General features: G+C 47.2%; 1 protein-coding gene across 3 annotated transcripts; it reads right to left on the reverse strand.

Moving 5' to 3' along the window:
• Positions 1–898: 898 nt before the first annotated feature.
• On the reverse strand, positions 899–23171 carry OTX2 (orthodenticle homeobox 2). Of its 3 annotated transcripts, none has more exons than XM_083619760.1 (5): positions 22924–23171; positions 22690–22786; positions 14035–14283; positions 12386–12537; positions 899–2944 (listed from the first exon to the last, which is right to left on the reverse strand). In XM_083619760.1, the coding sequence occupies exons 3-5, from the start codon at positions 14129–14131 to the stop codon at positions 2324–2326; spliced, it is 870 nt and encodes a 289-aa protein (XP_083475886.1). In that variant the 5' UTR covers positions 14132–14283; positions 22690–22786; positions 22924–23171; the 3' UTR covers positions 899–2323. The 3 variants fall into 3 exon arrangements, with proteins under 3 accessions (XP_083475886.1, XP_083475885.1, XP_083475884.1); XM_083619759.1 differs by having other exon boundaries at positions 14035–14286; XM_083619758.1 differs by having other exon boundaries at positions 14035–14286; positions 22686–22786.
• Positions 23172–25139: the final 1968 nt, after the last annotated feature.

The following is a 25139-nucleotide window of genomic DNA, read 5'->3' on the forward strand; positions in this document are numbered from 1 at the left end:
ACTGGGCGTCCACCCCGGAAACAGGACGCGGATGAAAGATGGCGAGAAGATCGCGGTCCTTAGGGTGGAGGTGGGGGATATTTTTGAAGGGTTCTCTCTCTCCCCCCGGTCTTTTTTAAGCAAACAAGAAAGGAAAGCTGGAAACTCGTTGAAACTTAATTTAAATGAGAAACCCGGGAAGACAATTTCTCAGCCCTGAAGAGGAAACGATTTTCCTAGCAGTTTGGGGGGGGGAGGCGGGGAGCGGCGGTGGGGAGCGCTGGAGGGTCTTTTGTGTCCAGCTGTAGAAATCATAGCTTTCAAAAACTTTTCCCAAACTCCTTTGTCCGGACATCACTTCTGCGTGACTGCTTCTCCTGTTCCGAGTACATCCTATCCCTTCTTAGAAAGTTTATAGGAGCTGCTCAAACACCCTTTTCGCCCCCCCTCCTCCCCTCCCCAGGATCTCTCCCACCCTCCTTTATCTCCCCTCCTCTCCCTTTCAACCCCCTAAATTAATCTACAAAAAAGTCCCACTCGCACATACACCACAGCTTTCTACTCTGCCCTAACAAATATCACCCCACCACAAAAAAAAGACGTTTACAGAAGTCCAGTTCATTTGCTAACCTAACCACAAAAAAAATACCCAATAGCCCCGAATCAAAGATCTGGCTCCTGTCTCCGGTGTGGAGAGATCAGTTTGTTGGTTTGGCAACCCACAAATGTTCCCAAAACGAATCACAGGGAGGTTATCTGAATATCTATATCTTTCCTGGCATTACAGCCTAGCAAGAGATACCCTGACCTACCTAACCCATCACCCAATTCTCTCCCTTCCTGGATCCCCCTCCTCCCCTCCCAAAAAAGTGAATCCAGATTTCAAAAAGTGCCTTTGCAAGGAAACCGGAAGACACGACCAATGCTTGTGCTAGAACCATTTTAATATAATTATACATATCTGCCAAATCCAGAAAAGAAAAGGTTTATGCATATATTTCTCTTTTTTTTTTTCAATTGCACATCTGCAAGCATTAAAAACAACAATGAATTTCTCCTTTTGGAAATTCAAGGTCAGAGCAATTGACCAATGTCTTAAATATTTGTCTCCTTACCCCCTCCCCCAACAGTAAGCTATTGTTAAGCAGATGAATTTTAAAAGTCCTTGTGTATTTTTGATCTATTGACAGGGTTTGTTTTCCAAATCTCGTGGTTCATTCAATCATTCAGAGACAGTTTGTTGTAAAAAGGTTTTTGTTTTGTTTTTTTTCAGTGCAGTTTACCTCTGGTGAAAGGCAATTTTTTTAAAAAAAAGAGAGAGAGAGAAAGGAAGAAAGAAAGAAAAGAGAGAGAAAGAGAAGTGGTCATATGTAATTCACTTGCTCAAATTTCACTGTTAATTATAACCTATTTAAAATCACAGCAGAACCCCCTGCTGGCACGGGGTCTATGGTTGCATACAATACAGGAGATCACAGTTTTAAAGTCTAGCACAGATTAAAAACCACATATGTACCATTTATATAAGACACACACTGATTGTCTCTTAAAAACTACATATTGACTCCTTATGGACATTATTCTTATTTTTTCCCCCTCTTAAATAAAGTAGTGCAGCTAAGACAATCAGACTCACAACCCCACATTGCTCTGAACCGAGTTCTTTCTTTGTGTTGTTTCCTGGATTCTCCTGTGGCCAACTTTGCCAAACGCTGGCTCGGAAGCAATTAAAGGAGCTCAAGAGAGAGAGAGATATAGACATTGTCCTTTTTTTTTTGTTTTTTTAAAAAATGTTTTGAACCAAAGGGTTGCATGACAAACTGGGGAGGAGGAGAGAGGAAGGGGTGTGTTTTCTTCCCCATACACACACGAAAAGAAAGAAAAAAGAAAAAAAATCTAGACATTTTCCTTTAAAAAAACAAACCACACACACACACAACCAATCCAGCCCACCCCACGGAAAACTTGGCCCATAGTTGGAAAGATCTTCCATCCCATTCAGACAAAGGAACTCAACAAATAGGCTAAAACTATGAAGAACATAGTGGGCTGTGAGTCTGTCCCCATAAGGTGTCCTTCCTTCTTCTCTTCCTTTCCAGAGCTTCTGAGCGAGAGATTAAATCGGCAGAATAGATCATGGCACACTGTCTTTCTTGTCTTTTCAGTTGTTTATTTACTCGCGTCCTGCTCGCGTTTCTCTTTTAATTTAAAACCAAAAGACCTGACTACAAGTTGGAATGTTCGACCTGCCATGGGCACTGTCTTGTCTGTCCCGACAACATCTTCACGATCCTTATTGTTATCAACCATCACCATCGAGCGCAAAAGGGTTCCTAACAGGTCTTCACAAAACCTGGAACTTCCAGGAGGACGTCTGGTCTTTATAATCCAAGCAGTCAGCATTGAAGTTTAGCTTCCAGGAGGCTGTCTGGTCCTTATAATCCAAGCAATCAGTGGTCGAGTTAAACCCCAAACTTGAAGCCCCATAGCCCTGGGTGGAGAGTGAAGCCGGAGACTGGTTGAGATGGCTGGCAACGGCATTGGTGCCCATGGGGCTAAGGGCAGCCCCTGGTCCGGGGAGCTGGTGGTGCATAGGGGTTAGATAAGATCCACAGTCCATCCCTCCAAAATAGGAGGTTGAGCCAGCGTACCCTTGGCTGTAGCCAGAAGCCTGAGTGTAGGTCATAGGGTAAGACCTCTGCATGCATGAAGAAGAGGTGGACAGGGGGTCAGAGAGTGGGGAGATGGAGGCAGGGCTCCAGATGGACACTGGGGCACTGCTGCTGGAGATGGTAGGGACTGAGGTGCTGGTTGGAGGCGTGAACTGCCCACTGGTCCCGCTCTCTGAACTCACTTCTCGGGCTGGAGAGCTCTTCTTCTTCGCGGGCCTCACTTTGTTCTGGCCCCCATTCTGCTGCTGCTGCTGCTGTTGGCGACACTTGGCACGCCGGTTTTTGAACCACACCTGGAAAACCAATAGGAAAAAGCGGGAGCAGAAGAAGAACGCTCGTTAGTCATGTAAATCACAGCAAAGTTGTACGCGACAATGGCTCTGATTTCAACCTAGAAGGTAGAATTTAAGGGCAGGAGGAATTCCACGGATAAAGGCCACCGCTCTGATCAAATCTCTTTTTTCCTTCCTTCAAAATTCCTTGTGTGCTTTCTTCAAGCAGGTCAAGAGTCAACGTTGGCTCACCACAATGCAGTGCGTGGTTTGAACGGCAGGTTTCAGGGAGCAAGGAGCATATTTGTTTCAAAACTTTGCTTTTCATGACAACTCTAATCCTATATCTGATCAGCTTTGCTCATTGAATGGAAAGATTACCTTTCGCATACCCTGGACCCCTCAAAGCACAGCAGGCTCTGGTGAGAGGCAGACAACACCTACAATTCAATTCGACAAATAACCTGCCTTAACATTTTTTGGGTGAACTTTTCAGTTAGTCTTCCCAATTTCTTTGCTCCCATCAAAATTCCTTGGGTATTTTTTTGTTTTTACCTAAGAAGGATATTCATTCATTCATTCATTCATTCATTCAGCTGAAGGAGAAAAATATGGTGATAGCTCTGATGGTAGTGTGGCAACATGAAAGCAAAGCCAACACATGTCTAGCTTGGAGGCTTCTCAGCTTGCATTTTGAGATTCTGTGATGGTTTATCACCTGCGACTGGTCAATGGGAGCCAAGAGCTGCGGTTTGAGTCAAGGTGACCAAGGTTGATGATCATGAGATTTGAACCCTCAGCAGCCAGATATGATTTGACTGTCCCATTGTACTCTCCCTTCTCTAAGCTTCCTCATATTTGAGACTCCCTGATTACCATATTTTTCGCTCTATAAGACGCACCAGACCATAAGACGCACCTAGTTTTTTGAGGAGGAAAACAAGAGAAAAAAATATTCTGAATCTCAGAAGCCAGAACATCAAGAGGGATTGCTGTACAGTGAAAGCAGCAATCCCTCTTGCTGTTCTGGCTTCTGGGATAGCTGCACAGCCTGCATTTGCTCCATAAGACACACACACATTTCCTCTTACTTTTTAGGAGGGAAAAAGTGAGTCTTATAGAGTAAAAAATACGGTACTTATCTGGTCTGGTTTTCTGTACCCAGCAAGAGAGGCTCCACAGCCTTAATGCAGCAAGGGATCATCACCAACGCTTGTATCTCAGACCACTAAAAGGAATGTAAGAGTTGGAAGTTCCTATATGGCACCAGCTTGACCTCAGGGGATTCCGACCAGTGATTTCGCATGTAGAACTAAGCAAACCCAATTGCTTAAGAAGGCCACTTTGGGGAAAGGGTGGGTGGGTGGGGGAGAGGAGAGAAGCCCCTCCCAAGCCCGTGAGCTTGCCAGCTTAGGGTACCCCAAGGACCTCCACTTAAGTCCTATTGAAGTCAAGCCCTTAATTAAAAAGAACAGAGTATTAGAAAGGGAGGGGTTTTTTAACAATTAAAGGAGCAATTGGGTGGGAGGGAAGCAAGCTTGTTCTTTTAAATGAGCTGCGTATTCTTTCCTCTTCCAGCCCACCTACAGGATCAGGCCTTTGAATGGGGAGCAGTCAGCTAGGAAGCTGAGTAACCCTCTCCCTGCTTCCCGTTCAGAGTCGCAGTAGGGTTGGACTGACATTAAAGGCCTCCATCCGAGGCGCATGCAAGGGAAAGCATTCTCCAGTGGAATCAATGGGATTTGCTTTCAAACAGCCTGGTTTCAAATGGGGCGTGTGCTTGTGTGTGTGCCAGTTCCAGCTTTTCCTCCCTCGAACACAACACCCTTGCCCCGTCCAAGAGGCGCAGTCCTCTGAAAGGCCACCCTGAGTCTCCGTGACGTTCTGGACTCCCTGACTTCCCAAGGCTAGGTCACGACTTTCTACCGCCCAAAGTTATGAGATGGAGGCTAGGTTTGTGCAGGGCAGCTGTGAGCGGTTGGACAGGATTGTACCATTTTAGACTATGGGGAGAGGGGTGTTCTTTTTAAATGTACCCCAAGTTAATAGAACTTGCTGCAAATAGGATAGCTTCCATAGGGATAACTTCAGGAAAGTTTTTAATGTGTGATATTTTAGTGTATTTTTCGTCTTTGTTGGAAGCCGCCCAGAGTGGCTGGGGAAACCCAGCCAGATGGGCAGGGTACAAATAATAATGAATTATTATTATTATTATTATTATTATTATTATTATTATATAGGGTGATGGGCAGTGGAGTAGCTCATTATTTGATGGAAGAATTCTAACACCTTCCCCTGTATAATGAAAAGCTCTCTCTCTCTCTCTCTCTCTCTCTCTCTCTCTCTCTCTCTCTCTCACACACACACACACACACACACACACACACACACAACTTCCTTCTTTCCCTCCCCAGTTAATTCCACCCTTCATCGTAACCTGATTAAAGGGTGGTCATGAGGTATAACTCTACATCACTAACAGCCATTAACACACCCACACCAGCAAATAAAAAAAAAATCAGAACTCCGTTTCGTATATAACATTCCTCCATCTGTCCTTCCCAAGCATAGGGCAGTATTAGGCCAGCTCAAAAGGCCTAGTGGAATGCTTTTAAAGGTAAAGGACCCCTGACAGTTTAGCTAGCTCCAAAAGCTAACCCCTGTGGGTACCTGCCTAGGTTCAGTAGGAAAAATATTCCACAGCCAGTGTGTCTCCTCCCCCAGAAGGTCCTATTTATTGTAAGTTGCGGTGTCACCGATTTTGTTTAGGGAGGGCAGAAGCAAAAGGGTTCTATGACAGAATCCAAATCGTGGGCAGAATAGTTCAACACAACCGCTGTTTCATGCTGCCATTTTGGTACCTGGGAGAAGAGGGATGCTTCTGCCTGACCCCTAAGATACGTAACAAAGGCGTCAGAAGAGCCTCGCTGAGGAGAGCATTCCACAAATAGGGAGCCACCACAGAAAAGGCCCTTTTTCGTATTCCCACCCTCCAGACCTCTCACAGAGGAAGCACACACAGAAGGGCCTCAGGTGATGACGACGGGGTCTGGGTCGGGTCATGGTACCCCAGGCCATTTCCCACCAGCTGCTTCGCAGTGGTTTCTGCTTGTTTTAATTTTGAATACTAAAAGTTTTGCTTATTCGGAAAAAGAGGAGGAGGAAGGGGGGGGGAGAGAGGAAGGAAAGAAGCAGCCGAGGAATGTGTTATATCCTTCCTGCTTTTTCCTCTTCTAAATATTGCTTTTGAATAGCAAAGTAAATGTTGCTTCTTAATATTGTTCTGGGCTGCAAGCATTTTAAATGTTTGGCATCATAGCCTACTGAGACACTGCTGCTTTTTAAAAAAGAAATAAATTTGGTGGTGCATAATCATGCTAAGTTTGCTTTACTCATTGTGTGATTCACCGTATGTTTTGCTCTATAAGACTCAGTTCTAAAAAGGGGAAATGTGTGTGCGTCTTATGGAGCGAATGCAGGCTGTGCAGCTATCCCAGAAGCCAGAACAGCAAGAGGGATTGCTGCTTTCACTGCACAGCGATCCCTCTTGATGTTCTGGCTTCTGAGATTCAGGATTTTTTTTTTCTTGTTTTCCTCCTCCAAAAACTAGGTGCGTCTTGTGGTCTGGTGCGTCTTATAGAGCGAAAAATACGGTATATTGTTGTCCACATTGATCAGTTCTAAGTAGAAAACCCCAAAATAAATAAATGTAAGTCCTACTAATGTTGCAAATGTTAGGCAGATTTGTCTTTAAAGAAAGCAGCCGCATCCCATTAACCTCTTCCTTATCTCTTTGATTGCTCAGCCACCTAATACAAAAATAGCATCTAGGCAAAAATACACAGAATGAAAAGCGTGCTGATTTGTGGTCAACCATTCGGAGCAGATGATATTCCACAGCCACTAGACCACAGTGGCTTCAGACCTACAGTACTAAGGAGAGATGCCTATCTGCTTGGCCACCTCACTCCCCAAATTTCTCACTAAGGGCTCATCCTCTGTCTCCCCCCCCCCCACTGTCTCCCAGGAAACCCGAACTTCAGAGCTGAATTAGAATAAATGGCAATTTATTCCGCAGAGTGCCGTCTGTTCTGATCTAGTGCTAAAAAACAGAAGCGTAGACAAGCCCTGAGTGTAACAGGACTGCTCTTTGCTGCTTCATCTGTGAGAGAGCATTGAAGAGAAGGCTCCTCTGTTGCAAGAGACAGCCTCTCTTAGCAGTCGGAAAGCCTTGAACGTTTCCACCAAGTGGAACTTCCGCAAGGCATGGAGAACAGCCATTTGCAGAAGGGAGCTTCCCTCCGCAGTCAGTAGAAACTGAACCGCACACACAGACATCTCCCTTCCCCTCCAGCAGGGAAGGAAGTGGGTCTTTCTCTGATCCTACAGTACAGATGGTGGGGGAAGACTTCTACAGGTTGTGTCTGTATCATGTTGTGGGTGGCAAACACGCGTTTCAAAGGCAATGCATTTTACGAACACGTGTGCCAAAAAGCTGTCATGGCTCCTAGCTCTCCGTCTCAGGTGCCATGAGGTTTGCTGAGCATAATGCAAAAAGACCCCCAAGTCTGGTTAATCCCAATGAGGACTAGTGGCCTCTTCATATTAATTACCGTATTTTTCGCTCTATAAGACGCACCAGACCACAAGACGCACCTAGTTTTTGGAGGAGGAAAACAAGAAAAAATATATTCTGAATCTCAGAAGCCAGAACAGCAAGAGGAGTCGCTGCGCAGTGAAAGCAGCAATCCCTCTTGCTGTTCTGGCTTCTGGGATAGCTGTGCTCCTGCATTCACTCCATAAGATGCACACACATTTCCCCTTACTTTTTCGGAGGGAAAAAGTGAGTCTTATAGAGCAAAAAATACGGTAAACCTTCGGCACATTTTTTAAAAATGTAAAACAGAATTGCAGCATGCACGTCAGTCATGCAGGCAGAGTTGTTGGAAAGCTACAACTACCTGCACTTTTGGTTGGAGGGCACATGTGTGAAAGTGAAGCGGCCATCAAATATATTCCAAGAAATATATTTTGAAAAGTTCAACCTGGTGACCTCCAGTTGTGTTGGACTACAAGTCCCATCAATGATGTGCTGGCTGGGGCTGATGGGAGTTGTAGCCCAAAACATTTGGAGGGCACCGGGTTGACGAAGGCTGGAATAGGTGCTAAAAATGAAAGCATGAATAAAGGTAACTGATTCCTTTACCTCCCAGTATGGGCATACTTCTACTACAAACATGTTGTTTATACACCTGTTTAACGTGGTAGTTACCGTATTTTTCGCTCTATAAGACGCACCAGACCACAAGACGCACCTAGTTTTTGGAGGAGGAAAGCAAGAAAAAATATATTCTGAATCTCAGAAGCCAGAACAACAAGAGGGATCGCTGCGCAGTGAAAGCAGCAATCCTCCTTGCTGTTCTGGCTTCTGGGATAGCTGTGCTCCTGCATTCGCTCCATAAGACGCACACACATTTCCCCTTACTTTTTAGGAGGGAAAAAGTGAGTCTTATAGAGCAAAAAATATGGTGACTGTGTTTAATAGGGATACTAAGGGTCCTTTTTCAGACATATCTGTATTCCAGTTCCCAGGCTTTCCCAGAGAGAGTGAGAGGCTATTAAACCAGTTTAAGTCTATGGTGCAAATTTGCCTTGCTGCTTCCTGTTGCTTAGAATACACTATTAGTGAGAGAGGTGATGTCATCAAGTGTCTCTTAGGGATGAAAGCACATATCTTTTGACGTGTCTACCGCACACCCTTTCTTGCAAACAACTCAGCCCATAACTACTGAAAAGCAAGCTTCATTGAACTAAGAGGTCTTTGCTTCAAAATTCAGAGCCCTTTCAAAGGGGAAAAATGTATACATGAAAGTCACAGGAAACCTGTATCTAAATTGAATCATGTTATGATCCAGGGGCTTGCAGATGGCTGGTGTTGGGGAGGAGGGAATTTTGGGGGGTGCGTGTGTCCATACAGCCCTCTCTCTCTATATTGCACATATATCCTATGCACAAGTATGACACCGCAGACAAAAATGCATCTTCAAAGCATGCATACAGAAAGTGAGCGCACATGTGATAGGCTTGCCAGATTTTGAAAAGCAAAAAAGAGGGCGCTATGACGACTCTCATTTTACCCTCTACTATATGTGGGCTATAGAAGCTGTGATATATTGCTGAGCAGGGCAGGAGAAGAGAAGAGGAAAGCAAGACTTCAGCCACCAGTTATGTCTCTGTCTCATCCAGAAAGCAGAGCCGTAAACATCTTGGCAAATTTGAAAAATCCACCCAGACAGACATTTTATTTCTGAAAAAGAGGACTTGTCCTGGAAAAAGAGGACATATGGCAACCCCAGATATAGTGTAACACTACACTGTAATCTGGATTTAGACTTAAATTTCTTCTTCATATAACATTTTGTTATGTGTGGATCATTTTTGCATTTATGGTCAGACTACCACGGATCCATTTTTGCACCTATTTCATCCAGCGGCAGACACACTCCACTGTAGCCAATGACAAAACAGCCCCCCCAATTTGGTTTTAATAGAGCTGGATTTCATCTAGTTTCAATCAACCCTGTGAAGTGAACGGTGGAGGGATATATTTTCTGCTCTCTCTCTCTCTCTCTCTCTCTCTCTCTCTCTCTCTCTCTCTCAAGACGGTTCAGGAATCTGGTGTGAACTCAAAGTGGAATACACAATGTGTGTAGTCATTTGGGGTGGGAGTAAATAATTTAGCATTAGGGTCTCCTTTTATATGACGGAACAGATACAGGGGCCTCTCAACTCAAGGGCCAATGGGTTGAGGGACTAAAGGCGATTGGGCTCAATTCTGATCAAAACAGCTGGCGAGGCCAACTAGAGAGTCGAGGGCATGTGTTGCAGCAGCCACCTGGGTCCAGTCTGTACCTGGGTGGGAGAACTACCTGGGAACCACTCGCTCCATGATGGAAGAAAGGAGTGGCATAAACATAAGATGAAAATAAAATATAGAAAGCCACAGAGGGCCTAGGAATTGCCTTCCACATCCGCTCAGTGTAATCCAGCATTTATCACTCTATGATTTAAACATCTTTGCCAGCCTATTTGGTGTTAAATACCACCTGTGGACCATCTTTAGATGGTTTTCCTTTAAAGTATAGCATGCCATGAATTTGAAGTTGTTTGTCCACAGATGTTCGCATAAGTTTAAATCAATATTGTGTTCCATATCCCTAGCCCAACTAAATCATTGATGACTTGACCAACTCCTCCTTCATTTCCTATCCAGTAACAGTTTGTACATTTTAGAAAGAATTTTAACCTTGCAACCTAATAAATTCATTTCAAACTGTGATCTCTGGTCTGCAAACCCCTTCCCCCCCATCTCCGAAGGACCTACATGTCCCACTGCCCAGAGCACATGGTGGCAGAAGTGGACCACCAGATTTAACACTGAGTGCCCTGGACAGGCCCAGCCCAAAAAATTTTGGACCTCAAAGCAAAGGACCAAAGCATGGATCTCCCTTCAGCACCCGCAATGGGACAGCAGTCTCCAAGGTACCAACAGACTGTATGGAACACACAGCTCTGTCCTCCAGCAGAAGGAAATGACCCTGATAGGCAAACTCGGCCCTCCAGATGTTTTGGGACTACAACTCCCATCATCCATAGATAACAGGACCAGCGGTCAGGGATGATGGGAATTGCAGTTTCAAAACATCTGGAGGGCCGAGTTTGTCTATGCCTGCCCTGATCCCTAGGGTTTATGAGGAACAGCCAGGAGGCTGCTCTCGCTGCCCCAAGCCCACCAGAACCTGCCACCTGTAGCAGTTGCCTCTCCTTGTCTCATGGTAGGGCCAGCCCCTGGCTCTGGACAGAGCGCGCAGAACCAACCCTGGCTCCTGCTGCAACAACAAGTTTATCTATAGGTGATATACATTTGCAGTCATTTGCAAATCACTCCAACCCGCTACTCCTTTCAATATGTGCAGAAATCATCCTAGATTTAAACTCTCTCTTTTAATGTAGTGTCTTAAGAGGTGGGAATAAAATCAGGAACTTTGGGGGGCAGGCGGAGGGGGGGGAGAGCATGCTAGGTTTGTACTTTCAAGGTCTACATTTTAGGGGCATCATCTGGGGAGACTTGATGGGTGCCCCTCCCCACCCTGTGTTTCAGGATTAATGGCTACTTAGCTCCCTTCTCTTATAATTAAATGTGTGCGTTTTCTTTTTCTAAAAATAGGCAGGTTACAAAACGTGAATGAGTAACCCTGCTGTAAGTTGTATGAGGTTTGGGAAAGCAATCAAAGATTCCAAAATGTATTTCTTTTTTGTTGCTGTATTTTAACTTTTATATCCTGCTTTTCCTTCGTTGTGGAACGCAAGGTGGCATATTGATGTGGTTCCCAGGCAGGCACTGACCAGCCACAGATCTGCTTAGTTACAGCAAAGCAAAACCGTGACCTCGTGTGCCTTCAGATTGTGTGTACCATATTTTTTGCTCTATAAGACTCACTTTTCCCCTCCTAAAAAGTAAGGGGAAATGTGTGTGCGTCTTATGGAGCAAATGCAGGCTGCGCAGCGATCCCAGAAGCCGGAACAGCAAGAGGGATTGTTGCTTTCACTGAGCAGCGATCCCTCTTGCTGTTCTGGCTTCTGAGATTCAGAATATTTTTTTTCTTGTTTTCCTCCTCCAAAAACTAGGTGCGTCTTGTGGTCTGGTGCGTCTTATAGAGTGAAAAATATGGTATATCTGGTTAAAGCCTTTGCTGAGACTCTTCCACCTCGCCCTCCTGGAAAACAGACACAGCACCCCGGTATATCAAACTCAAGCCACCCTGAAGACCCCCACAACCCCCACAAGTTCTCCTGAATGGTAACCACATGTCCTACTGCACAGGACTGTTGTGTGTGAGGAGGTAGAGACAGGATGAGAGACAAAGGCCTATCAAATTTATCTCTCCCCAATTCAGACCTCTTGACTGCTGCCCACCACATTAATCTGAAATGGGTGTGTGTGTCCACTGTTTAATCTGCCTTCACTTTTTTTTGGGGGGGGGGTGTTACACTGGAAGCAAGGACTATTGGGGATGGTCCACAGCCAAGTGGTACAGCATCTGAGCTATATGCAGAAGGTCCCAGGTTCAGGCATCCCCAGACAGGGCTAGGAGTGTCTCCTGCCTGAAACCCTGGAGAGCTGCTGCCAGTCAGTGTAGACAATATAGAGTTAGATGGACCAGTGGTCTGATTCAGTATAAGACGACATCCTATGCTTCCTCGTTTTGTTCTATCCATACCTCCGGGGTGCTAGAGAAGCAGAACATTGTCTACTGCACTGGCCGGTGGAGGCAGTTTCAGCCAGGAGTCTCTCTCCCTCTGGAGAGACCGCTGAGCTACGGCCCTTCAGACAGGGAGAGCCCTAACCCCACAAGCAGCAGCAGCAGCAGCAGCACCGCCGCCACCACCTCCTCGGCTTACCTGGACTCTGGACTCGGGGAGATTGATTTTGAGCGCAACCTCCTCTCGCATGAAGATGTCCGGGTAGCGGGTCTTGGCGAAGAGGGCCTCCAGGACGTCCAGCTGCGCCCGGGTGAAAGTGGTGCGCTCCCTCCGCTGCTTCCGAGGGGTGGCTGGGGAAAGAAAAGGACCGCAGGGGTTCAGGGGAAGAAGCCAGCGAGACCACCACCACCACGCCACCCGACTGGCAAACTCGCCTTGTGCGCGCGCGCGTGCCCATCCACAAGACCGTTAAGCCGGAGGCTTTGGGCAATCCCGAGGCCAAACACGTTTCCCACGGGAACGAGTCCCCACCCGGAACGCCAGGAGGCTTCTTCTAGAGTAAACACGACGGCAGGGCTCCGACGGCACGTCTACTCAAGGGTAAGCTCCAGGGAATTCACTAGGATTTCCTCCCAAGGAAGGGCGCCTAGGATCGCATCATGCCGTCGCGATCCTTACGCACGTCCCCCTGGCTTTCAAGGGGAGGCGCTCGGCTTCCTCGCAGATCTGCGCACACAGAGAGGAAAACCACGTTCCCCGGGGTGGGTGGGAATCCTTAGAGAGAAGTAGGGACTGCCCTCGGCTTAATAGGATCGGGCTGCTCGGCCAACCCGGGGAGAGAAAGCCTACTCAAGGGAACGGGACTTACTCCCGAGTAAACATGCCCGGGAGATGGGGTTCTAGCACAAGTCTAACCTTAACTCCCAAGGTCATGTTAAGTGGGCCTGGTGAACAGAGGAGGTGCGCGTCTACTCGGAAGTATGTCCTGTTGAGTTTAATGAGATTTACTCCCAGGTGTAGGAGATTGCACCCTGATTTCAGAAGACCCGAGGAGCCTCAATGAGCGACGCCGAGCGCCTTACGCATAAGTAAGCCGCGCGGATTTCAGTGGAGCCCAAAGCAGTCTTGGAGCGAAGGAAAGGGGGGAAATCCCACCAATCATTGGGATCGGGGCAACCTCCGGCCTTGCGCTAGAGCTCAGAACTTAGGCTACGATCCGCCCGCCCTGAGAGTAAACAAACTTGAGCGCAAGACGGGACTCTCACTTGGAGGAAGCTTCCATTCGGGCTGAGAGGCGTTCGCGGATGACGGATCCTATCACCGCGGCTGCAGATTCTCTTAAGCCCTTCTCTACCCGAAACAAGCCCTCAGCCCTTCTCCATCCAAACAGAAGACCCCCACCCCGCGCAGGGTCACCATCTCCAGGTCCTTAAGTTTGGAGCCCCCTTCCTCCCCAAGCAAGCTGTCAGAATCAAAATAAAAAACATAAATAAATAAAATAAATCCCTGATAAGTCTCCGGGGACGCGCCGTCCAGGAAACCCGCAAAGTTACGCAAAAGTTTCCTCACCTAGGGGAAATGGAACGCTAATTTTGGGGAGACGGGATGGAGAGAGTGGGGCGATTCTCCTTTGGTCCTTTTTCCTAGGGCGCTTAAACGTATGTGCCGTCGGAAGTCATTTCGGACGCCTGGAAAGTATCTATCGAAGATTGCAGGCAGCCACAACTCCAGAATCTAGCCGGGATCCCCCCGCCCGAAGTACCCTCTGGAAACTCCGACACGCTTTCCAGAATTTCTCTCCATCATTCCCTGGCCCGAGTCTCTGAATGGTTTGGTTTTTTGCTTACCTGGGTACCCGACGGACGGATGTAGAAGATCCATCCCGGAGGTGGTGAGGCTCAGCCCGTTGACGGCGTAAGGTGGTTGCTTAAGATAAGACATCATGCTAAAGTTGGGGCGGGGTGGAGGAAAGATGGCCAAAATTCCGGGGTGGGGATGGGAAGAGGGGACCGGATCCTCCTCTCCCGCCTTCTGGGTTTTCTTCAGGAGACTGGCGGGCGGAGAAGTCCTCGGAATGAAGACTGGAGCTCCCGGGTCTACTGGTTTTCAAAAAGAGGGGGAAGAGGGGAGAAGGAAAGAAAGAACGAAATAAATAGAAAGAAAGAGTGAACGAGATGAAGGGGCTGCTAGCGCGGGGAGGAAATAAAAGGTCCCTTTAAGGATCTCTTGCAAGATGGATTGAAAGGAGGCGCCGTCGAGGAGAACTGCTTGCAAAACCGCCAGATGCGCACTGCGGGCGCATCCCTCGGCGTGGCTGCCCAGCGGTCCTCCCCCCCCCCCCTCCCGCGCAAAAGTTACAGTGCATATATACAATAATTGCCTCCTTCTTTAGGAACACCCCCTACTCTCTCTCACACACACACACACACCATACACACAGAGAGACTTCAGGGCTACACAGGATTGCTATCGGGGGGGGGGGGCATTCGCCTGCGTTTCCCCGGGCTTAGCAAGTAGTTCATTGTCTCCGACCAAACTTGATTGGGGCCCATTTCGCAGACACAAAGAACTCCTTGGCTAAATAAATAAGGCCGCTAACAAAGCCTCTTTCCAGCCCCCAGCCCCCACCCTTTCCACGTTTTCCTTGTCGACAAAAGAGCGTATCTGTTGTCCGGACCCCCACCTCCCCCCCACAAGCTTTTTAATTACCCCGGATTTTGCAATTGCAAGGCAAGAAGCAACCCCCCCAAAAAGTTTAGAATTAAAATGCCCACTTTAAGAGAAGATCTAAGCTGGGGTTGAAAAGCAAGGGGGGGGGACGCCTCCCCTGCACCACCAGCCCCTCTATCATTGCATGCCTGAAGTGATTTCTTTCAGCAATTTCCCCCTAATTAGCACTTGGGCTAATTAGATTTAGAGGCAAAAAAAAGAAAAAGAAAAAAGACCCCCGTTTTCGAAGACTTTTGGAAATACTGGAAGGGGGGAGGGGAGCTTGTCGCAAGCTAAACAAACAAGTAATTAACTTTTGCAAGAAGTGGGAAAATCTTTTTCTTTTCTTTCCCCTCCAGTTATCTTTGGCGAAGGGGGTTACCTTAATTGGGAGGATTAGAACCTGTGTGTGAGAAGGAGGAAATCAGAGATCCCGGGCGCCCTCCCTCTTCCCAATTTCGGTTTGGAGACCAATCCGCAAAGATAAGGGAACTTGCACCGCTGCATTGTCCGTTCCTCTCTCTCTCTCCCCCCCCCCCATTCTCTCCCCGCCCTCCAGCGGCCTTTCGGAGGTGTGTGTGTTTATTCGTTTTAACACCTATTTGGATGTCAGCCGCCCTTTGAACCGCCCTCCCCGCAAAGTCCGATTGATTCCGTCCCCCCGCCGCTAAAGCGTCTCAGGATTCCGAAAGGTGATGCTAACTATTCCTGACAGATCCAGTCCTTGAGCATTTAAAGGAAGGAGATCGGTGACTCCAAGGATCTAATGAGCTCGAAATTTGAGGAGAAGGAGGACGTTGGACCGGTTACCCCCCCCCCGCTCCCCGCTCGTCCAGGAAATAAAGAATTTTGTGGACGGCTTGCTGCGTATAAACCGTTCTTATCTAATTTCTGTATTTTCGTTTCTCCGTGGGGGAAAGGCGAGGTTATTTCATTCTCACCTGCCCAGCCCTGCGAGGTTAGGCGGAGAGAGTTGAGTTTTGAACTCAGATCTCCCCAAATTATCACCACAATCTCTCCCACCCACCCCAAGTTTAGCAGACTTGATGAACTTGCTTCAACCCTTCCCAAGACAATCTTATAAAAACCGCTTCCGTTACTGGGAGTTTACAGCCACCCTAAATTGTTCCCACTTTAACAGGAGGTCCAGATTCCAAATGGAAATCCTACTTCGTTTCTGCCCGCCCCCCACCCCGAGCTATGTAGGCCAGCCATAAGGAACGTTTACTCGGGAGCAAAAGCCCTTTGACCTCAATGAGATTGATCTCCAAGTTAAGCGTGACTAGAATAGCAGGCGTTTACGCCTAAAATGAGTTTAATGCATTTCGTAAAACTTCCTTGGAAGGGAAAGCTACATTCCTTACCTCCGCCCGAGGTTTACGGGACTTACTTCGGAGTAAGGATGCAGAGGCTTGGACTGCACATCTATTCGAGTCTGCCACCGCCTTTCCTTACAGCCCCGATCCATTTATACAGAGGCAAATCCTTCCCAGGCGGATGACTCGCAAAAGCCTCATTAGAATCAAGCGAAACCCCCGCGAGGAACTGGATAATGACGCCATCTCTGGGAAAGCGAAGCCTGGAACTTAGGCCGATGACGTCACGAAACGCGCGCGCGCGCGCACACCCCCACACCCCAGACGACAGAATCAACGCCCCGACCTGCGCGTCGTTCTGAACATGCACCGGACCCGAGTCCACGCGTGTTTATTCCAACGGACGCGGGCCCATACAGACGACCACAAGAATCCCAAAGGAAATTCTCTCTGGGGGAACGTGCACGTCCGTATGCTCCGGCCCACAAGCAAAGAGGTCTTTTGCGGCAACCGCACATCAGGCGCGTGAGGTGCTAAAATGGTTTCCCGCATCCACGCTGTGGCGGGGCTGATTCTCACGTAGGGAGGGCAAGATATCGCAGCCTTACTTGGAAGGAATGCGCACCTATATCCAAGGAAGGTTCTTCCGAGATCCTGGCGCAACGCGGTCCTCCACACACACTCCTGTGGCTAGGAGTCCCCATTCATCCACCAGAGGTTTCATCAGGTTAAACGCGTGAGGAACCCTTTCAGTCGACCAACTCTGCACTGGAGAACCCAGGCTGGAGGGGAAACGTCGATTAAGTAATTGCTTCCCCGCCCCCTAAAGTTTAATTAATGGAGGAGATGTTAAGCAATTCGCTCAAATTTAAAGTGAAAAGGATCGCAGCGAGCCCTGAAAGAAGTATTAATTGGAAGCTCAGGTCTCAGGGAGCCAGGATGAGGGAAAATGCGGCTTAGAGTCCTGCAGGAATATCTCTATATAGGGAAATGCATAGTATCCGATCGCCTGCGGTGTATTAATTTTACCAGAAACTATTAAGCTAGTATAGGCAAACTGTTAGCCCATTAAAAAAATAAATCCAAAAGCCATATTAGACACTGCTTTGTGATATTTTGGTTGACCTAATAAAGGCATTAGCCTCTAATGTGGATTTTAAAATATATACCTAAACGTAAAGGAAGACGCGCATTTTCTTTTTGTCTTAAGAATTAAAAATGAGAGAGAGAGAGGATAAATGGCAATTGTTTCTAAATATATATGGGCCAAGCCAGCTAAAACTAAGAGTCCTCCAATCAGTGGGAAAGAATTCGGCAGGCGTTTAAGTTTCCCCACTGAAATCAAAAGGGCAAGTTTTTGGGCGGGGGAGGGGGAGAGAAAGTTCCCAGCTTAATTTTGCAACAATTTTGCCTGGCCTAGCAAGTTTATTTGCCTTAATACGCATTTTACAAATTCTATTTCTGTTATTCAGAAGCTCCACAATGCCCAATGGGGATATCTGAGCTTACTATCCAATCCCAATCCTAATACTTGTTATAAAATCTAAATTCATTTGGAAGTTAGTATTATTTATAAGTAAGGAAAATGTCTTTAGGATGGTAAAATCAACTTCTCTCCCCCCCGCTTTTTAAATTAAACAGATAGAATTATATAATTCCTTTTTTAAAACAACAACACTTGAGAAAGTTACGGTATTTAACGCTGATCTCCAAAGAACATTAGAGCATATATATAGGACACCTGCGCTGTTGTTCATTTATTTTAAAGCTATCCAGATCCATTTAAGTCAAACTCAGTTTTACAATTAATTTCAGTGATTTAACACCTTAGTACACGTACCCGGGAGTAAACCCTACTGAACGGAGTAAACTTCTGAGTAAACATGCCCAGAGATCGGGGTGCAATATTTTATTATTACTGTGTTATTATTAGCCACAGTCAGTCATCGGCAGCTGAGCTTGTGTCAGCTACACAATTATTACAGCGCCCAGGATCAGCTCAAAGGAAGCGCGTTGAAGCCGCTTTAATCGCTACTAATTATCGGCGCAATCCTCTCAGTGTTTACTCGGAAATATGTCCCACCCAGTCCAACTGCGTTTACTCCCTTGTAAGTGCGTCTTAGGGTTGCAGTTTAAGGCTGCGATTCTGTGCACACTTGACAAGGAACACAGCAGGACTTACTTCTGAGTAAGCATGGATACGTTTGCGCTGCAATCCTAGCCGCGCTTGCTCGGGAGTAAGCCCCATTGAACTAGGTGGGGCTAACTTCTGAGTAAATATGCATCGGGTGGAGGTCCCCTTTGGGTCTTTCGGGTCCGCCGCTCCCCAAACCCAATACTTTTTTTTAACCAAAGGCTAGTTAGAGAGAGATATACAGGATAAGTTTTGAAGTGTCCATCATGTTGCGTCGCTATTTTTTAAAAAGTCAGATCCTGTTTTCACGGCCTCCAAACTCTCCTCAAGTTTCCTTTAGAAACAGCATGCAAACCTTCTAGCTCTGAACCCGATCCAGCCCCCAGTCCAGCGTATTGAAGCACCATTTATTTCACCGGGGGAGGGGAGAGAACCACGTGCTCCAGAAATCCACTTTGAAATCCACTAGATTTCACCTAAAGAAGTGATTTCCTTTTAAAGAGGAATCCTTTCCTCTGGTAACCAGACGCGCGCATACACTTTTCCCACGGAGTGGAAACAAGACACTTGCTTTTGCGCGCCGAGGCTGCGACCCCCAAGTACACCTTACTCTCGAGGAAGCCTCCTTGACACCCACGATTCTTACTTCTGAGTAATCACCCTTCGGCTGGCGCGGCTAAAACTAATGGAGACAAAGAGACGCTCTCAGTTTTGCAAAGCTTTCGGGAGGGAAAACTTTTCCCTCGCCTTCCCTACCTGATCCGAAGTCAAGCCCGTTTAAGCAAAGGACGAGTGAGCTCGCTCGTCTGGCCTTGTCCACTGAAGATGTGGATCTAACGGCTGTTCCGTGCAATCTGTCGTTTCAGCCTCTCCCTCTCCTCACCCCCCCTCTCCAGACCCCCCCTCCTCAAGGACCCCATGTACCAGTTGCTCTGTCCCTGCTCAATTATAATTACCCCGTCCAAGAATTAATTATAATAAATGTTTTCTTGATAAACTAACGAGATAATCCGGGCGGCACACGTTCCTTAATTACGGGACGCCTGCAACAGCTCTCAGGATCATTTGGGTTGATTAATTTTCTGCATGGTGACGATGAAAGAAAACATTATATAGACTGGCAGAGGGGCGAGCCGAGAGCGCACCAGGGCCGTAAGCAGTTGGAAACCCCGCGTTCCCCTCCATGCCTCTTTGTAGACACGAATACTTCCCAGAAGGAAAACAACAACAAAACAAAAAACAGCATATGAATGCAAAGTCCTCTCTCCCCCTCCCCCACTTATCTGCTCTTCACTCCTTCCACAAATGCATACACCGATCTTTTTCTCAAAACCGAATTTCAACTGCGCGAATATTCCTAACCCTGGGCCTTCCCATAGTTCTGGATTCCGCGCAACCACTTTCGCACTTCTTTCCTGGGGTGGGGAGGAAGAGGAAGAAGGCGTCAGAAGTTCCCTATCCCCCCCAAAAAAAAATCGTTTGGGGTCTTCGAAAGCCCATCGGGCTGAAAATCTGGGAAGCCCCAAACGGGAGGGTGGGCGCTCTGACCTACACAGAGCGTCGTTCCGAATTAGTCAGTTCGGTTTTTCTCTAGGGCGTTCCTCCTATTTGCTAAAGCAGGCTTATTTCGGCGTAGGCTGCAAAGCTCTGTTTATCCACTTTCTTGGGAGTAAACTCCACTGAACTCCGAGCGAGAAGATGTACATCTTAGATCCTTCGGTCCTCAAACAATCCCAAGATCCGTTTGTTGATGGGAACAGAGGAGACGTGGATCGAACACGAAAGTGGGTCTCTCTGCTCGCTTAACTAGGACGTGGATTTCGGAGGACGTGGCTGACCCACGCTCTGACAACGAGAGGAAGTCCCATTGCTTTTACCTCCGAGTAAACGTGAGTAGGCTCGGCCTCCCTCGGGCCCTTTGCATTAGGACTTAAAACACCACCCAAGATTTGGAAAGTCGAATCCCACTAGGGCGCAGAAGGCGCGGGCCACGATCCCAAACGCCTCTCATGCTCTCCCTGCAATAAGAACCAAGCTGAAATGGGCGGGCTCTCCAGGGAATGATGCTTAGAACCGTGGAAGTTTCCAATAGGATATACTGCTTAAAAAAAAAAAGTTGAAGCACCTAAGAGCACAGAGAATATTTTATTTTTCCTTTATAAAAGAGAAGTTTATCTGCCCAAACCAAGTATTTATATTCAATATTATAGCTTGCCAAAGAACGCGAGCATTTACAAGACAAACCGATTGCAAAAAAATAAGCTTTCATTTAAGGTAAACATATACGACTCCGATATTTTTGCATAGATGCGTGCGTCCGATTCCACACATCCAACACAAGCATGAAATACTTTCTAGCCCCATCCTCTGGACGCTGACTCAGAAGGAAGCCCAACTGAATTCAGTGGGAGTTACTCCCAGGGAAGCGCGCATTGGGATTGCAAACCCAAGACTTACGTGGAAGCAACGGAGCTGTGCGCTTAAGAGCGCGTTTGCTTTAAAACAGAAAACACAAATAAGCCTTCGGGCAACAAAAATATTTTGCCCATTCCATACTCTAAAGTTCCTATATTTTTTAATTAAAAAGAAGGAGGAAATATCTCCCTGCTCACACGTTCAGGAGCTACTTCTAGGAAAACATTTAGACCTATTCGGTGATTTTTTAAGGAAATGCTGGATCGCCTGCCTGTGTCTCAAAAGCGCGTTACGCGCGTGTGTATTGCTCGGAGACAAATGCTAGGCCCAGGCGAAGCAGGGCAGGAGGCGCCCGCGATCCTTCGCGCGTTTACTCCGCCGCAGCGCCTCCCCAGCCCCACACAAGGGAGACGATCACCGGGACTCCACCCCACTGACGCCAAAGGGGCTTCCTTCTAAGCAAACCAAACTGGATCCGGGTGAGATGAGGAACGGTTGCCTGACGCTCCCCAGGAGAAAGAATCTGGGTCCGTTATCACGAGCGCTTTCTCAGGGTCAAACCAGGCGCAGCGAAGGGTGGTGCTGTTTTTTTGCACAAGCACAAGAGAAATCAAAACGGCTTTTCTGGTCCGCATGGAATATCTTTCCCCACCCACCATAAGAGAGAGAGAGAGAGAGAGAGAGAGAAAGAAAGAGAAAGTCAGGCTTAGGGGGTCTCCATTTTCCCCATGCGCGCCTTGTCTTGCTTGCTTCAGAGTGTTGTGCGACCCCAAAGCTTGCTACCTTAGCAACACCCGTACCCATGAAACCAACGAAGGCACGAAAGATAAAACGGGGAGGGGGGAGTCTCTCCACCACGTTGGTTCCTACCTGGCCAGCCCCCACCTCTCTGAACTTTACACGCCCCCTCCCCAACTACCCCTTTCTAGCTCAACTCTCTTCCATTTTAATCCAACTCTCCATTCTTAGAGTCTCCTTCGCGCGTTTCGAAGACCCAGCGCCGAGTTTGCCAAACGACCCCCGCTCCCCCCACCCCCGACTAGCGATCGGAGTCTCAGGGAGAAACCGACTTCTCAGTAACCCGGGAGCCGGGTGGATTTAATTCCCAAAGAAAGGAAGAAAAATAAATATTGGATTCACAACATGCCAGCTAAGCCGCAAACTTTACAGCGAAACCGTTTTCGCACCCCACCCCTTACTCCGGAGGGACGGTGGTCGCAAATCTATTTTGTGTACACTGACTGGGAGAGAAGCCTATTGAATTCAGGGAGATTTACTTCTGGGTAAACAAGGGCAGCTTGGGTCTGAGGCGTGAGTAAACCTAAGCGCTTGCTGAGAAGTTGCCTTTGGATTAACTGTCCGCCCCGCGCCCCCCTCCCCCCCAAAAAAATCCCCGCTTTATATCTCTTGCATTTTCATTCGGAATGGAAATTCTGGTTTATTTTTTTATTTCCACCGCCCCCGAGAAAAGAAAAGCAATTAACCCAGAAGGCCCTGGCGGAGCCGAAGAGGCTTAAAAAAGAAAACAAAAATAGACTAAACACAACGTGCTCGTTTCAAGTCGTTCTGCAAAACGGAATCGAAATAATAAGGTGACATTTTAACGACTTTTTAGGAAAACAAACAAAATATCTCTAGAACTCTATAGCCGAGATACGTTTGGTACTGTTGTAATTCCAGGGAAAAGAGCTAACCGCTTCTTTAAAAAAAACGAACAAACATATACACATGCCCTTTTCTCTAAGGAATGATAGAGGAAAGTCCCATTAAATTAAAATGCAACTTACTTTTTTTTTACGCTTCGAGGTTTTAAAAGGGAGGAAACTCTTAACGTTCGGGTTAAAGCGTTCTTTTAAAATGAAATTAACAAGATATAAAACATCAATCCTTTTTTTAAAAAAAAGGTAACAGATAGATTTCTCACTTACCTTAAAGCTTCAAGAAAATCTTCACGTTTAAAAAAAAGCAGGGGCAAAACAACGCGGCCGAGTTATCCGAGTTCGTCAAAGCCAGAGTTTGTTCCTCCTACAAAAGAGACCCAAGGAAGAGCGTTAGACACCTTCCGCCTTCTTCCAGAAGTAAAAAAGCTGTATTTTATATTTAGTTATTATTGTGATTATTGGGGGGGGGGAAGGAAGGGGAGGGTTTGCAAAATATGCTACCTGATTCTTAAACAATATATATTTTTTTTGGAAAAAAAATTAAAAAGCACCCCCAAGCACCCCCACAACCCCCCCTCTGGACAGTGGAGGGGCGTCGTGGCAGGTTGCGCTGGAGTAAGATTTGACTTTTTGAATAATGGTGGCGGAACGCTGGAAGGGCTCGCGCTCTCTCTCTCTCTCCCTTGCTCTCTCTCTCTCTCTTTCTCTCTCTCTCTCCCTCGTTCCCTCTCCCGGGTTGGTTTGCTGCGAAAGCGCCTGTCGGGCAACTTTTTTGACGCGGGCTCTCCAACCAATGGCAAGCAGGGAATGATTGACACATCTAAGCCAGAGGGAAGAGAATAAAAACAGACAACAGGGGGAAGAGGAAAAACAGGGCACAGCGTCGCCAGGGGGGCAATCAGACAACAAATAGCAGCTACTTTAAAAAAAGACACACACACACACACAAAATATATGTGTGTGTGTGTCATATATATATGAGAAATGCTACCCCCCCCCCATTCTAAAACACACACGCACATATTCTGGGGAGAAGAAGTCAAAGGACCTTGCAATTCCCAGGGGGGGGGGGCGAGCCAGGCTCGAGTTACCCTATTGCAATGGGGCAGAGAAAGGGAAGAAGAAAATGGAAAGGAAGGGGGGGCGAGGGAGATGGGGGCGATTAGCACCTTGGTAATGTAAGTAAATATCAGAAAGTGAGGTGTGTGGGAAGGAATCTAGCAGGCAGAAGAAAGTGCAACATCGAAAACCACCAAGATAATCGTATCGGTTTATTCGCATGCATTTGTTTATTCTTTGTGAACCGCCTTGGGGCCTTTTGGGGGGAAAGGCGGCATACAAAGAAACAGTAACATAAGGTATGTGAAGAAGGAAGGAAGTTGTCTGTGCATATCAGGAAGACTTTCGTGTGTGTGTGTATGTGTGGACACGGAGTTTAGGCCCAGCAAGTATTTCCAGAGTGGAGAGAGGCCGAAAGAGTGGCTGGGGAAACAGATGATTCAGGGTAGAAATAATAAAATAATTAAAATTATTAAAGGCCCCACAGGTCCGAGTCAAGCCGCAGTTCCACTTGACTTCATTACAGTGGTACCTCGGGTTAAAAACTTAATTCGTTCCGGAGGGCCGTTCTTAACCTGAAACTGTTCTTAACCTGAGGTACCACTGTAGCTAATGGGGCCTTCCGCTGCAGCCGCGCGATTTCTGTTCTCATCCTCAAGCAAAGTTCTTAACCCGAGGTACTGATTCTGGGTTAGCGGAGTCTGTAACCTGAGGCGTCTGTAACCCGAGGTACCACTGTATTCTAAAGCTGCGGTTTTCAATGGATACCAATATTGATGGGGGACACCTGGCTTAGTAGCAGTGCGGGTGAAAAGGATCTAGGGGTCTTGGTGGACCACAAGCTGGACATGAGTCCACAGTGTGGTGCAGCAGCAAAAAAGGCCAACGCTATTCTAGGCTGCATCAAAAGAAGTATAGTGCTCAAGAATAGTACCACTCTATTCTGCCTTAGTTGGACTACACCTGGAATACCGTGGTGGACTCTCCTTCCTTGGGGGTTTTTAAGCAGAGGTTGGATGGCCATCAGTCATGGATGCTTTAGCTGAGATTCCTGAATTGCAGGGGGTTGGACTGGATGACCTTTGGGGTCCCTTCCAACTCTAAGATTCTATGATTCTGTGACCCGCCTCCTCTCAATTCCCACGCAGACACATATCTCAACTTTTCAAGGAACTGTCCAGGAACAGTTCACATTATTTGGGGGATGGGGGTGGGAGTGGATGCCCCCCCCCGACCTTCTTGAAAAAGTCCACCAAGTCCACCAAGCGAAAGAGGAAGGTCACCCACAGCATTCCGAAGTCTCCAGCCGGGTAGCAAAGCAGTACGATTTATTTCATTTTTAAAGGCCTTCGAAAGCCCGGCCTCACATCCAATATGCCGCTGGAACAGGATGAAACGGAATCAGATTAAACTGAATTTTTTCGTCGCAAACCGCTTCACACCAGGGCTGGGGAACAGGGGCGATCTCTTCCAACTGCCTCACCCATGTATGCTCGGCGCTGCACAAAATAATTTGGCTGCTTTCCCTTTGGACAGCCGCCGTCGGTTTTGCGGGCGATCCTGAAGCTAGCAAACTGAATGTCTCATCAACAGGATGTGCATAGTTGCACGCGAGAAATTATTATTATTATTATTATTATTATTATTATTATTATTAT

The sequence above is a fragment of the Podarcis filfolensis genome, assembly GCF_964270895.1.
Source record: "Podarcis filfolensis genome assembly, chromosome: 1".
NCBI lineage: Eukaryota > Metazoa > Chordata > Lepidosauria > Squamata > Lacertidae > Podarcis > Podarcis filfolensis.

Coding starts and splice junctions, on each gene's coding strand:
- OTX2 (XM_083619760.1), bottom strand. CDS start 14,131: ATGATGTCTTATCTTAAGCAACCACCTTACGCCGTCAACGGGCTGAGC. Junction 12,538..14,034: donor TCCGTCCGTCGGGTACCCAG/GTAAGCAAAAAA, acceptor TTCTTTCCCCAG/CCACCCCTCGGAAGCAGCGG. Junction 2,945..12,385: donor TCCCCGAGTCCAGAGTCCAG/GTAAGCCGAGGA, acceptor TTGGTTTTCCAG/GTGTGGTTCAAAAACCGGCG.